This window comes from Carcharhinus amblyrhynchos, chromosome 21, assembly GCF_965287045.1.
Source record: "Carcharhinus amblyrhynchos chromosome 21, sCarAmb.v2.hapA, whole genome shotgun sequence".
NCBI lineage: Eukaryota > Metazoa > Chordata > Chondrichthyes > Carcharhiniformes > Carcharhinidae > Carcharhinus > Carcharhinus amblyrhynchos.
The window spans coordinates 4596432-4609091 of NC_137344.1; the positions used below are offsets into that span (position 1 = coordinate 4596432).

The following is a 12660-nucleotide window of genomic DNA, read 5'->3' on the forward strand; positions in this document are numbered from 1 at the left end:
CACATTCATACATACTGACCACAATCCTTTGGTATTTATGGAAAATGTTCAAGACTAGAACACCAGACTGTTCAGGTGAAGTTTATTACTGGAGCCATTTAATTTACAAACTATACATGTGGCTGGATGACAAAATTTAACTGCAGATGCACTGTTGAGGGTTTGAAAGAGCTTGGACATTTAGAAAATGGAGTGTTAAGACCTCTATTTTTACAAACAATTTGAGTATATTTTAATCAATATTTTATTGAGATGTGCATATAAAGATAAATATAGTAAGCAATGCAAAATGGATTGAGAAAATTAAACCCCTTTTGGGAATTATGACAATTCATTTCTCCAAGGGACTGGAGATGTGAAGAAACATATTATTATTTTAATACTTTTGGGTCTACTGCAGGAATTCTGTGAAGCAGGCTTGTGATGGCAGTGTGAGCAAAACTAAATTAATTGAGCTGAATAGCATCTACAAAGTTGAAGATATCAAATAAGTCTAGGAACGTAAGGTACACACTTGAAGTAAATATAGACAAGTAAGTAAATAAGCCATGGGTAGAAGCATTAGGTGATAAATGAGGATTTGGACTTTAGCTGTTAAATTTCAATTGGGAGTAAAATAAATTTACAACTTGGAAAAGGTCATAAATATGGCAAGGTTATTAAATTTTATTGGACCCAAAAGTGGGGGCAAGGGAGAGAACTTGAAGATTTTTTTAATATTCCGGGCTTCTCGGTTTTAAAAAAAGACTAAGGACAAAGTGTTAAAATAACAATATGTTTCTTCACATCTCCAGTCCCTTGGAGAAATGAATTGTCATAATTCCCAAAAGGGGTTTAATTTTCTCAATCCATTTTGCACTGCTCATTATATTTATCTTTATATACACAACTCAATAAAATATTGATTAAAATATACTCAAATTGTTTGTAAAAATAGAGGCCTTAACACTCCATTTTCTAAATGTCCAAGCTCTTTTAAACCCTCAACAGTGCATCTGCAGTTACATTTTGTCATCCAGCCACATGTATAGTTTGTAAATTAAATGGCTCTAGTAATAAACTTCATCTGAACAGTCTGGTGTTCTAGTCTTGAACATTTTCCATAAATATCAAAGGATTGTGGTCAGTATATATGAATGTGATGTAATAAAGTTGAAAAAGCAGAAAGGCACTTAAGGGATGTGGAGAGCTTTGTGGAGTGCCTCTAAAATCTCCTAGGGCATTGCTCTGTACTATAAAAGAGCTAGGAAAAGGCAAACTGAGACAGTTATCCAGCCAACCTAGGAAATCGTTTTTAAGAAACTAGGGTTTTGTTTTAAAGGTTCTTAAATTTTCACTGTAGTGAGCAGTCCTGTAAAATAACTTTTCTACTGTAGTCGTGGATTTGACTTACAGTAATATCACAGGACTGTAAATGTTTCAATTTCATGTTTAAAATCTTAGAAATGTTACTGGAATTTGTGGATTTTGAATTGAGTAAACCATCTTCTTGTGGTCCAAATGCAAAAAAGAGAGAAATAGGCCAAGTTTCCCCTTGAAATTTGGTTTGTACGGCAATTAACAGCTGCCAGATCAAGCAGTGAAATTAAACAGTATCAGCTGAGAACAGTACAAACAAAATAAATGACCCCCACCTATGCTGTAAATTCCATATTTCTCTTTTCAGGTGACAGTGGATTATTAAAATTTATGGACTAGATCACAAAAAATAGTGATACACTTTACAGTTGGAGATACTGTTGTTTAAGCCCCATGATAGTCAGTCACAATCTAACAATGGCAAACATGATTAATGGGCCTAAAAGGATGAGGTCAATAGGTGAATGGGAACACCACTACCAAGTTACACACTAACTAAACTTCATGTCACTGGATCAAAATCCTGAGACTCCTTACCCAGCAACACTGTGGGAATATGCTCAACACACAGACATTGGTAGTATTAGAAGGCATGAGGTCCTTCTCAAGGGCAACTAGGAATGGGCAATAAATACTTGCATGCTCATACCCCCAGATTTCTATATTATAAATTACCTGTGCCTATTCCAATACTCCTGTGGTCATACAGATGTTATCTAAGTAATTGTTGCAGAATTTAATGCGATGCATGAGATCTTTACCAGTGTTTTCTCTAGCTAGGTATCAGTCATTTTTATGTCATATGCATACTTTTGTGTTTCAAACATCTTTACAACTTAATTTTTTTTGCTGCAAGAATTTAATTTCTTAATGCCATGTTTGTTTTTTTTTACAGATATGCCATCTGCAATTCTCCAACTGCTTATTCATTTTTAAAAATGTTCTTCTCAGTGGTTCTTCCTCATTTCCCTATACAGGTAGTTCAGAGATTGCTTCTTTTAAAATACTGGTGGATCTTCTCTGGCATTGCCCAGAGTCAGAACAAATATCATATTTCCCTCCCAAGTGTTTCTGCAGTTGTAGAGATGGCAATTTGCAGCTTCATCAATGGTAGAATGTAGCAACTACAGGCAGAACTGTTGCCCTAAATGCTTGAGCCTGAATATTGCCAGACATACTCAGAAAATTCATTACATGATTCCTTGTTTATTACTACAATTTTGCAACATATTACTGTAAATACTATTTTCAAAATCTGCCTTTTCTGTAGAAGTTTTTCCCAAATAAACTAACATAATTTATGTGTGTCTTTGGAAGTCACTTCCCAGCCTGAAATTAAACTTTTTAAAAATTCCTTCATGGGATGTGGGTGTCGCTGACAAGGCCAACATTTCTTGACCATCCCTAATTGCTCTTGAACCCAGTGGCTCACTAGGCCATTTCAGAGGGCTCTTAAGAGTCGCTACTGTGGACCTGAAGTCATATGCAGACCAGACCAGGCAAGGACAGCAGATTTCACCTCAGTAATCCAGATGGTTGTTTCGACAATCAATGATCATTTTTATAGTTATCATTACCAAGACTAGCTTTATATTCCAGATTTATTCATTTAACCTAAATTCCACCAGCTGCCGTCATGCAATTTGAACTCATGTTCAGGGGTCTGGTGACATTGTCACTATACCACCATCTCCCTCAGAGTGAAAATAAGCAACTGAAAAGGTTGCTGTATATGAAGCATTTCTTTAAACTAAAATTGTTTGCCAGTAAAGTCAAAAGCTAACTAATCATGTCTTTTGTTAGATTTGGGACACAACAGTAAATTTTGCATTGCTCTAAATAATTTGATGCTAAGATTCTCTGAAATACAGACCTAAGTTGCCGCCAACCGTTTTCAAATACCCACCAGGATGCATGCCTGGCATCATGGGTGGCATTCCAGGTCCTGGAGGCATCATTCCACCCATGGGCATCATCCTGTGATGAAAAGAGTTAACACACATCACATACTGAAACCAAGGTAGCGTATAAAAATACAGAAATACAGTGAGTTTATTTGGTGTGTTACTGATCTGTAGAAAGCAGAAGGGCATCAAACTGTGCTAACGTATAATATGCGAGGTGTTCTCGTGTGGGTGCTATAACTGCCCTTTTATCCCAAGTTAAGGGGAATGGCAGTGGAAGCCAGCCAGTGCTCTTGCGCCAATTGCTACTAGGAATTGTATTGTATGGATACAGGGTCAGGTTAAGCAGTGAGGCTCTCCACAGAGAAACAGCTCTCTGTTGAGATCCACTGGTGAGTATTGGACATTTTGCAAAAGTATCACAACAGCCTCCTTGAAGTCATATAAGCTTACTTGCGATATCAATAAATAAAACATTATATACCAAAAATAAAGCCACATCAGAATTTGTTTAATAAGAAACTCACTAGCCACTATTCACAAATTTAAACTGTTCTGATGCAGACATCAGGCAGACAGAAACATGGATTGAACTTCACCTTCTCGAGGAAGCGTCCTGTCCCATATCAGTAGTGGGAAGGGTGAGGTAAAGAGAGGATAGCAGGACCATTTTACTGCACAATGTGTTGGTATATAGAGATGACAACATCAAGACAATAAAAAATTGTCTTTGTTAATATCAAAAGACAATAAGTGAGAAATAGAGAACACTGACCCTGGAGGCATTCCTGGCATAACTGGTGGCATTCCTGGCATCATGGGAGGAACACCCGGTACCACTGGTGGCAACCCTGGAGGAGAAATGCAACCATGTAAAAAAAATTCACAAGAGTGGAATATTGCAGCACAGAGGAACCTGCTTAATGGCCTTGCTCCAATAAGCTGATCATGTATTAAACATTTGGTCTCAGGAAGGAAATTACTGAAACAAAATAGAGTGTATGTACAGGTCTCCCTGGCATTGCACAAGAAATCAGAACTGCTGAGATCAGGCGATGCTTTGAACTGCTTGAAAATTCCAAGCTTCAGATCAGTAACTGGACTCTCTTTTTAAAAAGGCTTATTTGCTTCAAGGTCAGTCCATGAATTCTGATATGACACTAATAGTATAAGGTAAATTTTGCTAAGCTACAATGATCATCTATATGCTCCCCTCTGGTCAATGAGATCAACTAGAACTACAGCAAAGATGGTATTGCTCAAGCTCAATCATCACCTCACATTTGTAGTGTGAATCAGGAGTTTCTAAGAAAGAGCAAGGTAGCTTGTGTCACCTGGCGGAATTCCTGGTGCACCCGTTACAGGGTGCATGCTCGACTGGTTCATACTTGAAACAAAGTTCTGCTGTTGCGGCATTCCTTGTTGCTGGTACGAGGTCCCAGCTTCTGCGTCGTCATCGTCAAACTCATCAGAATCGTCATCTTTCTGCTTCTTTTTCTGACTTTCCGCTGGTGAGAGATAGAAGAATTTGAACGCTTGTACCCTGAAACAGCTTGGGAGAAAGTTCCTCATGACAGGTTTGTAATCAATATTAATCTTTCCTGTAAGCATTTTCCTTTGTTAGGTTTCAACTGAAACAATTTCCTGCTAAGGGTTCAATGAAAGAAAGCAGAAATGCTCTGTACCCCATCTGGGTAACCATTTATTGCCAGCAACATGGATAAAGTGATTAATTATTACATCAAACAAGTACAAACGTGTGTTTGCTAAAGTGCATTTTCAGCAGGATTTACTGCTCCCATCATGAACCCATTTATTTTTCTCCTCAGTGAGGAGATGCAAGGAAGTAGTTATACCCTCGCCGAGCAAACACACTGGCTGTGGAATCCAAAGATTGAACCTGGCACCTCTCCTTGTCTTTGTGGTTTTTGTGCCACATTACTAAATTAACAACTTGCACACCAAGTTAATTTAAGGCAATTTACAGATCATAAAATTAAAGTTTCATTTTGAAAGGGTATCCGACTAAGCCAATGTGGAATTCAACAGCAGGCGCATGGGTCCAATTTATACCCAGTTAAGTAGAATGGTAACAATACCCTTAGCATCACTGCATATTTTAAAGTGTTCGTTCTAGTTCATCAGTCAGCGATCCTACTGAAAAGGTGCAAATATGTTGACTAGTTGAAAATGGATCAGATACATCTGTGAAGGTTTTTCTCATTCACTTGGACAAGGTAGAATACCAGCGGAACCAAACCAGAGGGAGTTGATACTTCCCTGTACTCAAATTTGTCAGTTTCTATCAAACTTCCCAACTAACAAAAACAGGATACGGTAATGCTTTCTTGCATGGTCTAAATAAATGAACAGCACCAAGGAAAACAAAAAGTGCTGTAAAACTTTCTCAATTCACTAAAAACCATGAGGTGGCAATGCTGGCTTTGGACTGGGGTGGGCACAGTAAGAAGTCTCAGAACACCAGGTTAAAGTCCAACAGGTTTATTTGGAATTACGAGCTTTCAGAGCGCTGCTCCTTCATCAGATTAGTCACTCCATCAGGTGTAGTGCTCTGGAAGCTCGCGATTCCAAATAAACCAGTTGGACTTTAATCTGGTGTTTGAGACTTCTTACTTCACTAAAAGCAACATCTTATATTTACAAAACACCTCTGACATAATGAAACATTCTGACGTATTTCATAGGACCATTAAAATATTACATCAAGCCACATCAGGGCAGGTGACCAAAAGCTCGGCTAAAGAGGTAAGTTTTCAGGATTGTCTTAAAGCAAGGGAGAGAAGTGGAGGTAATAAGAAGGATATTCCAAAGCTTAGGGAAACAGGAAAAAACATGGACTTAAAACCTTTTAAAAATCATGTGCTGAGGGACAACTCCGGTTTCCTCCCACAATCCAAAGATATGCAGGTTAGGTGGAATAGCCATGTTAAAATTGCCCCTTAGTGTCATGGGGACTGGCAGGGTAAATAAGTGGGGTTTTGAGATAGGGCCTGGGTGGGATTGTTGTTGGTGCAGGCTTGATTGGCCAAATGGCCTCCTCTTGCACTACAGGGATTCTGTACGCTAAATAAATGATGATCATTTTTATTTGGGAGAAACACTTATGAAAATAAACTCTAGCTAGGACTTAATTCCATTAGATAGAAAAAGCTCACAACAACATTTCGATCGATAGATAACGACCAATCACACTATTTACCTTGAGTCTTTTGTTCAAGCAGCCGCCTCCTTTCCTCCATATCCTTTTCTGGAATGCCTTCCATTCCATAAATTTCTAATTCTATGTCCGTTCTTCCTGGGATTGCATTTGGGACAGCATCTATTGTTTCCTTGTGTACCTACGTAAGACAAAAAATTATTCCAAAAATTTCAAAATCAGTTGAAACGATACATTAAAAACATCACGGTAATAACAACATTTCAATACATTAATTACCATGCAACAGAACAAAATAACTGTTGTCACCCCAGCACCCTTAAGAAACAAGAATATCAGCACAGATGACCACCTGGCCCATTATGCCTGTGTTGGCTCTTTGAAAGAGTTGTCCAATTAGTTCCATACCCCATAACTCTGCAAATTTGCCAATTTTCACCACAAGAATTCTTGCTAAATTTTCCAGTCACAATCTCCTTTCCTGCCCCAACTCCACTCCCTGCAGATATTGGGAAGATTGGAGCCAGAGTTCAGGGCCCTCTTTGCAATTTCCCATCCTGTTCCACTGCTGCAGGCTATTCCGGATTGTGCAATCACGCTTTTTTGTACGATGTTAGTGTCAAGCTTCAACTCTACTCCAGCACAGATTATATTGTTTACTTTTTAAAAAAAGAAATTTGAATAATTTTAATTAAGAGGGTCAAGCTGATGAGCAGAGGGTTTTTTCAGCGCAAACTGATGTGCTACTTAACGTACTTCACACACAAGCAATGATATACTACTAGCTTACATTTGTGGGATCAGAGAAGATTTTTAGATGGATTAGCAAGTTAAAGGTTAATATAGCGTTTACAGTCAAATGTGGTCTGTATCAAACTGATTATAATTATACTATGCCCAATTTCTAAAAGTCTGAAACTTTGAACATTTTTGTTTTCGTAAAAGAATGGGAGCAGATCAAGACATTGTGGGCAGTTAGAACATGATCTGTAATAAGTTATTACTTATTTCCAAATTAAACATGGAACATTCAGAATCCAGAAGATCAATCTAACAAATTGCTCCCATTATCTAAGTTTAGCACACAAGTAAAACTCATTAAAGCATTAAGCAGCTTGACTATTTCCTTACTTTGAATGTGAATAGTCTCGAGTACAGAAAACACCAGCCAAGTCACCTCACACTCAAGGACAAATATTTCATACACTTTGTTTTGTTATATCAGGCAAGAACAATAATTGGGTTAGAAGCACTAAAATGAAAAGCCTACAGAAACCTCATCTTTAAAATATTTTAGTCAGATTTCTTGATTTAAATGTAACAGAATAAAAAGAGTATCTCCCCAGCAGACTGATATACAAATTGAAATGCAGGACTCAACAAAACAGACAATGTGCATCAGAATGAGAATATTCAAGACACAAATGCAACCCAACACAGTCCCAGCTTGTGCACTAGGGAAATCTAAACATTCAGATTTATAAAGAAACTTATCACAACTTCCCTAGTTATTCTGCTTCCCTCACCCAGGAGATAATAACAAAAGGGTAGCATTCCAAGATTTTCACCCCATCCCAGATGGGCATTTTGTATACTAGCTTGAATTGTGTTACGATTTTCATCAGTCACAAAATCTAGCAACTACATATGAATATACCTCCTTGCTCCTGACAATACCCAATCAGTCTAAGAATTGAGTTTTCGGGTAAGGTCTCTATTCAGACAAAAGATTCCAGGACACAATATGAATCGGGGCATTGTTCCAGTGTTTGTCAATATTTATCTTGGCAATGCCAACAAAATGGATTTATTTCATTTGTGATTTGACACCACTGTTGTGCAGAAACTGTTTATGTTAACTGCAGAATTTTACATTCCAAAATTAAATTCTGGAGAAATTTAGGACAAGATGAAAAATGCACTATATAAATGCTGGTTCTTCTTTACAAGTCATCATAATCTCATGTTGCACATTCAGTAACATTAGGTTTTAAATTTACAACTCAGATTGCAGACAATGAAGTGATCTTGAACACTACATCCACTAAGCCATCTCTGGTACATCAGAAACAACATACCTGCATGCAGTGAATAGCAAGACCTGGACCGGTGTATAACTTTTTGTGACAAATGTGACATTTGAAATGTTTTGCTTTCTGATGCTGGATAAGGATCTTCTCGTCATCAAAATCTCTGTTGCAATACCTGAACATCAACGGTCAAGGAAACGAAACACTACAGCCCACCTTCTTGTAAAGAAACAATACAAACACACCCAAATACAATAAAAATATAAATATTTGAATACAAATGAAGTTATCATTCGGCAGGGTCGTTACACTTTAAACTGAAAGCCTCATCATTACTTCAAAATAGAAACGTATTTCTTTAAAAAAAAGATAATTTTACAACCGCATGGAACACACTGTCTAGTTCAAAATAAAACTTAGAAAGTCAACCATTTTGGAGTGGGGTGGCCTTTTAAGTAATTTGTAACATGACAACACACTGCACAAGGATTTGCCACCTCCCCCTCCCAAACAATAACCACACAAGCATCATTAATACTTTTTGAAGTAGCGGCTCATTAGTCGTAGGGGCCAAAACGAAAAGAAAAATCCTGAACACGACAGGAAAAGAAGTGACGCCATTTTACAGAGAGAGACAGACCAGGGGCCGCTTCTTCCCGAGTCGCACAGACCGCACATGGTCACCCGCAGGACACAAACCAATAAACGATTGCTCAATCACTAAATGCTGATTCCCCAGCTTCAAGCGTTGGTGCAAGTGGGCCATCCTTACAGAGGCCAGCACTTCTCTTCCCCACCCTTCCCCCTCCTGAATGTTGGATTCCGAGCGCTCAGCCTCCCTCTTGCCTTTGTGTCTCTGCGGCCCAGCCCAGTGTCTAATGGCGGCCGGTACAAACCGGGGAGGACGGAGATTACCAACAGCCGCAAGGATACCAGCACCACGGCTTCATCTGCTTCTTCTTCTTTCGGCCCATCCTGCCGGCCTCGCCTGAGAGAGATCGAGAAGGATCGAAGGTTGAGCGAGCGGACCCAAAGCACAGCCTCCTCTCCCGCTCCCGCTGCCGCCGCCGCCGCAACAACCAAACAAAATGGCGCCCACCCACTGCCCCGCCACCTCACAACATCCGCGCCCCTGATTGGCTGCCTGCGCACCGCGGCCGTTACCAAGGCAGCAGGGTAAAGGCCTGGAGTGTCCCAAATCCGGACAGAGCAATGTCAGCACCCAGAGGGAGAGCAATACAACTAACCCAGGGGCCAGGAACTGTGTCTCAAACCGTCTGAGAGCCTCGAAGTGTAACCCCCATTCCCACCCACCAAGTGTAACTCTTGTAGCCCGAACCAATTTGCTGGCAGCAAGCTCCCAAAAACAGCAATGTGATAATGACTTGATTATGGAGAAGAGCAGATTAAGAGGAGATTTGACAGAGGTAGTCAGTCATGAGCACACTGCACGGGTTAGATAGAGAAAAACTTCCCATTGTTTAAATGTTCTTTATTAATTAGACTGACATTAACACTGCAAGGAAATACTGTGAAAATCTTCCAGTCACCACGTTCCGGCGCCTGTTCACATACATGGTAAGAAGTTTCACAGTACCAGGTTAAGGTCCAACAGTTTTATTTGGTATCACGAGCTTGGTATTGGGGGAAAGGCAAGATTGGGGGAAAGGCAAATTGTGCGGAGGGTGTGGAGAGTCTGCAGAAGGATCTAGATAGGCTGGGCGAATGGGCCAGGAAATGGCAAATGGAATTTAATGTTGGCAAGTGTGAGGTGGTCCACTTTGGTAGGAAGAATGGTAGGAAGGACTATTACTTACGTGGCGAAAAACTGCAGCAGGCGACGGTGCAGAGGGACCTCGGGGTCCTTGTGCATGAGTCGCAAAAACCCAGCCTGCAGGTGCAGCAGGTGGTCAGGAAGGCGAATGGGATGCTGGCCTTCATAGCGAGGGGGATTGAATATAAAAGCAGGGAGGTCTTGCTGCAGCTGTATAGGGCATTGGTGAGGCCGCAGCTGGAGTACTGTGTGCAGTTTTGGGCGCCGCACCTGCGCAAGGATATTTTGGCCTTGGAGGGAGTGCAGAGGAGGTTTACTAGGCTGATACCGGAGTTGACGGGGTTGAGCTATGAGGAGAGGCTGAATAAACTAGGCTTGTACTCGTTAGAGTTTAGAAGAATGAGGGGAGATCTCATTGAGACGTATAAGATGATGAATGGGATGGATAGGATAGAGGTGGAGAGACTCTTCCCGCTCAAAAAAGACAGTAGGACTAGGGGGCACAGCCTCAAGATAAAGGGGGGGGCGGTTTAGAACGGAGTTGAGGAGGAACTTCTTCACTCAAAGGGTGGTGAATCTCTGGAATTCTCTGCCCGTTGAAGTGGTGGAGGCTGCCTCGCTAAATATTTTTAAGAAGCGGGTTGATGGGTTTTTGATAAGAGAGGGGATTAAGGGTTATGGGGAGAGGGCGGGAAAGTGGAACTGAGCAGCGACAGATCAGCCATGATCTTATTGAATGGCGGGGCAGGCTCGAAGGGCCAGATGGCCTACTCCTGCTCCTATTTCTTATGTTCTTATTTCTTATGTATTGGGTGAGTAATGAAGAAGCAGCACTCTGAAAGCTCGTGACACCAAATAAACCTGTTGGAGTTTTTTAACCTGCTGTTGTGAGACTTCTTACTGTTCCCACCCCAGTCCAACGCCGGCATCTTCACATCATGTTCATGTACATTGAAGGAAAATTTAGCATAGCCAATGCACCTAACCAGCAGTTATTTCGGACTGTGGGAGGAAGCTGGAGAATTGGAGGAGATCCATGCAGACATGGGGAGAATGTGCAGACATTGTACAGACAATGACCCAAGCCAGGAATTGCACCTGGTGATGCATTAATAAAAATTGGCTATGAGGAAAACCTTTTTTACTCAGTGAATGACTTGGACCTGGAATGCCAGAGAGAATGTTGGGAGTAGACTCAATCGTGACATTCAAATGAGATTTGGAAACTACCTGAAGAGAAGTAATTTGCAGGACTTTGTTGAAAATGCAAGTGACTTGGAACACTGAATGCTGTAGCACTAGAGTGTTAGCCCAAATGTTATACTCAAGTCAGGTTGGCATCCATAACTTTCTTATTCCAGGGCAGGGATGTTTCCAGCTGAGCATAGTTAACTCTTCCTAAAAGAGGTCTTCTCTCCTAAAGTTGCTTATATGTCGTACGGCAATACAGTGACATAGTCTATACACATATAAGTCTGGTTTAGATGGTCATCCATAGGACCTGGTTGGATGCATGGCCTTTTAGTAACTCAGGAATCTCATGGGTAGGACTTCAATTAAAATAGAATAGATGGAGAAACTAAATTGGAGAGTATATTGAATACTATGGAAGATTGAAAAACAGGAAGACGTTAGGAAGCAGATGGATACAAATTATAACCTTTACCACCCAGAAGGACAGAACAGCAGATGCATTGGAACCACCACCTGCAAGTTTTCCTCTAAGACACACACCATCCTTATATGGAACTACATCACCTTTCCTTCACTGTCGTTGGGTCAAAATTGCAACTCTCTTCCTAACAGCACTATGCCTGTGCCTATGCCACATAGATGGCAGCAGTTAAAGAAGATGACTCATCACCATCTTATCCAGGGCAAGTAGGGATGGGCAATGAATGTTGGCCTTGCCAGTGGCGCTCACATCCCAACAACAAATAGAAATTGCATGTGGGAAGTTTGTACATGAAGTTTCTTTTATTTCTCACATTTGATCTTTATTCTCTTGAAGGTGTACAATCTACAAGATAAAGTATTATTTTTGACCTTGTTCTAGCTGTAGATTTTGTGCAGTACAGGCTTATTTCAAATAAAGTCAGTAATCTATCATTAGAATGTTGACTCTGTTTCACCCTTTACAGATGTTGCCAGGCCTGCTGAGATTTTTCAAATTTTTCTGTTTTCTTTTCAGGTTAACAGCATCTACAGTCAGTGCTTTTGGATTTCTTCTACTCTTTCCGTGAACATTAGGAAACCTCCTGGTCTCTTGTCTATATGACAATTCTCCATTACTGAAGCTAAAGCCCATTATGTACAATGCATTATGGTTGGAGCTTTCTCCACATTGGCATCAAAATATTATCCCCAGATCATAAAACAAAATCTTTATTTTACTTTTTGCATTTACTTTTCTAA

The 12660-nt window shown here is 40.2% G+C and overlaps 1 protein-coding gene across 7 annotated transcripts in view; it reads right to left on the bottom strand.

Annotated features, from left to right (window-relative positions):
• LOC145356554 (BUB3-interacting and GLEBS motif-containing protein ZNF207-like) overlaps window positions 1–9532 on the bottom strand; it is a 35233-nt gene extending 25701 nt beyond the window's left edge. For 5 of the 7 annotated variants that reach the window (XM_080209324.1, XM_080209319.1, XM_080209321.1 and 2 more), the window contains exons 1-6: window positions 9405–9532; window positions 8520–8646; window positions 6484–6622; window positions 4598–4771; window positions 4039–4114; window positions 3233–3336 (exon numbers count right to left, since the gene is read on the bottom strand). In XM_080209324.1, the coding sequence (XP_080065450.1) occupies window positions 3233–3336; window positions 4039–4114; window positions 4598–4771; window positions 6484–6622; window positions 8520–8646; window positions 9405–9445 (661 nt within the window). In that variant the 5' untranslated portion in view covers window positions 9446–9532. The remainder of the gene's footprint in view (window positions 1–3232; window positions 3337–4038; window positions 4115–4597; window positions 4772–6483; window positions 6623–8519; window positions 8647–9404) is intronic. The other 2 variants (XM_080209325.1, XM_080209323.1) reach the window with 1 other exon arrangement.
• Between the last annotated feature and the right edge of the window lie 3128 nt (window positions 9533–12660).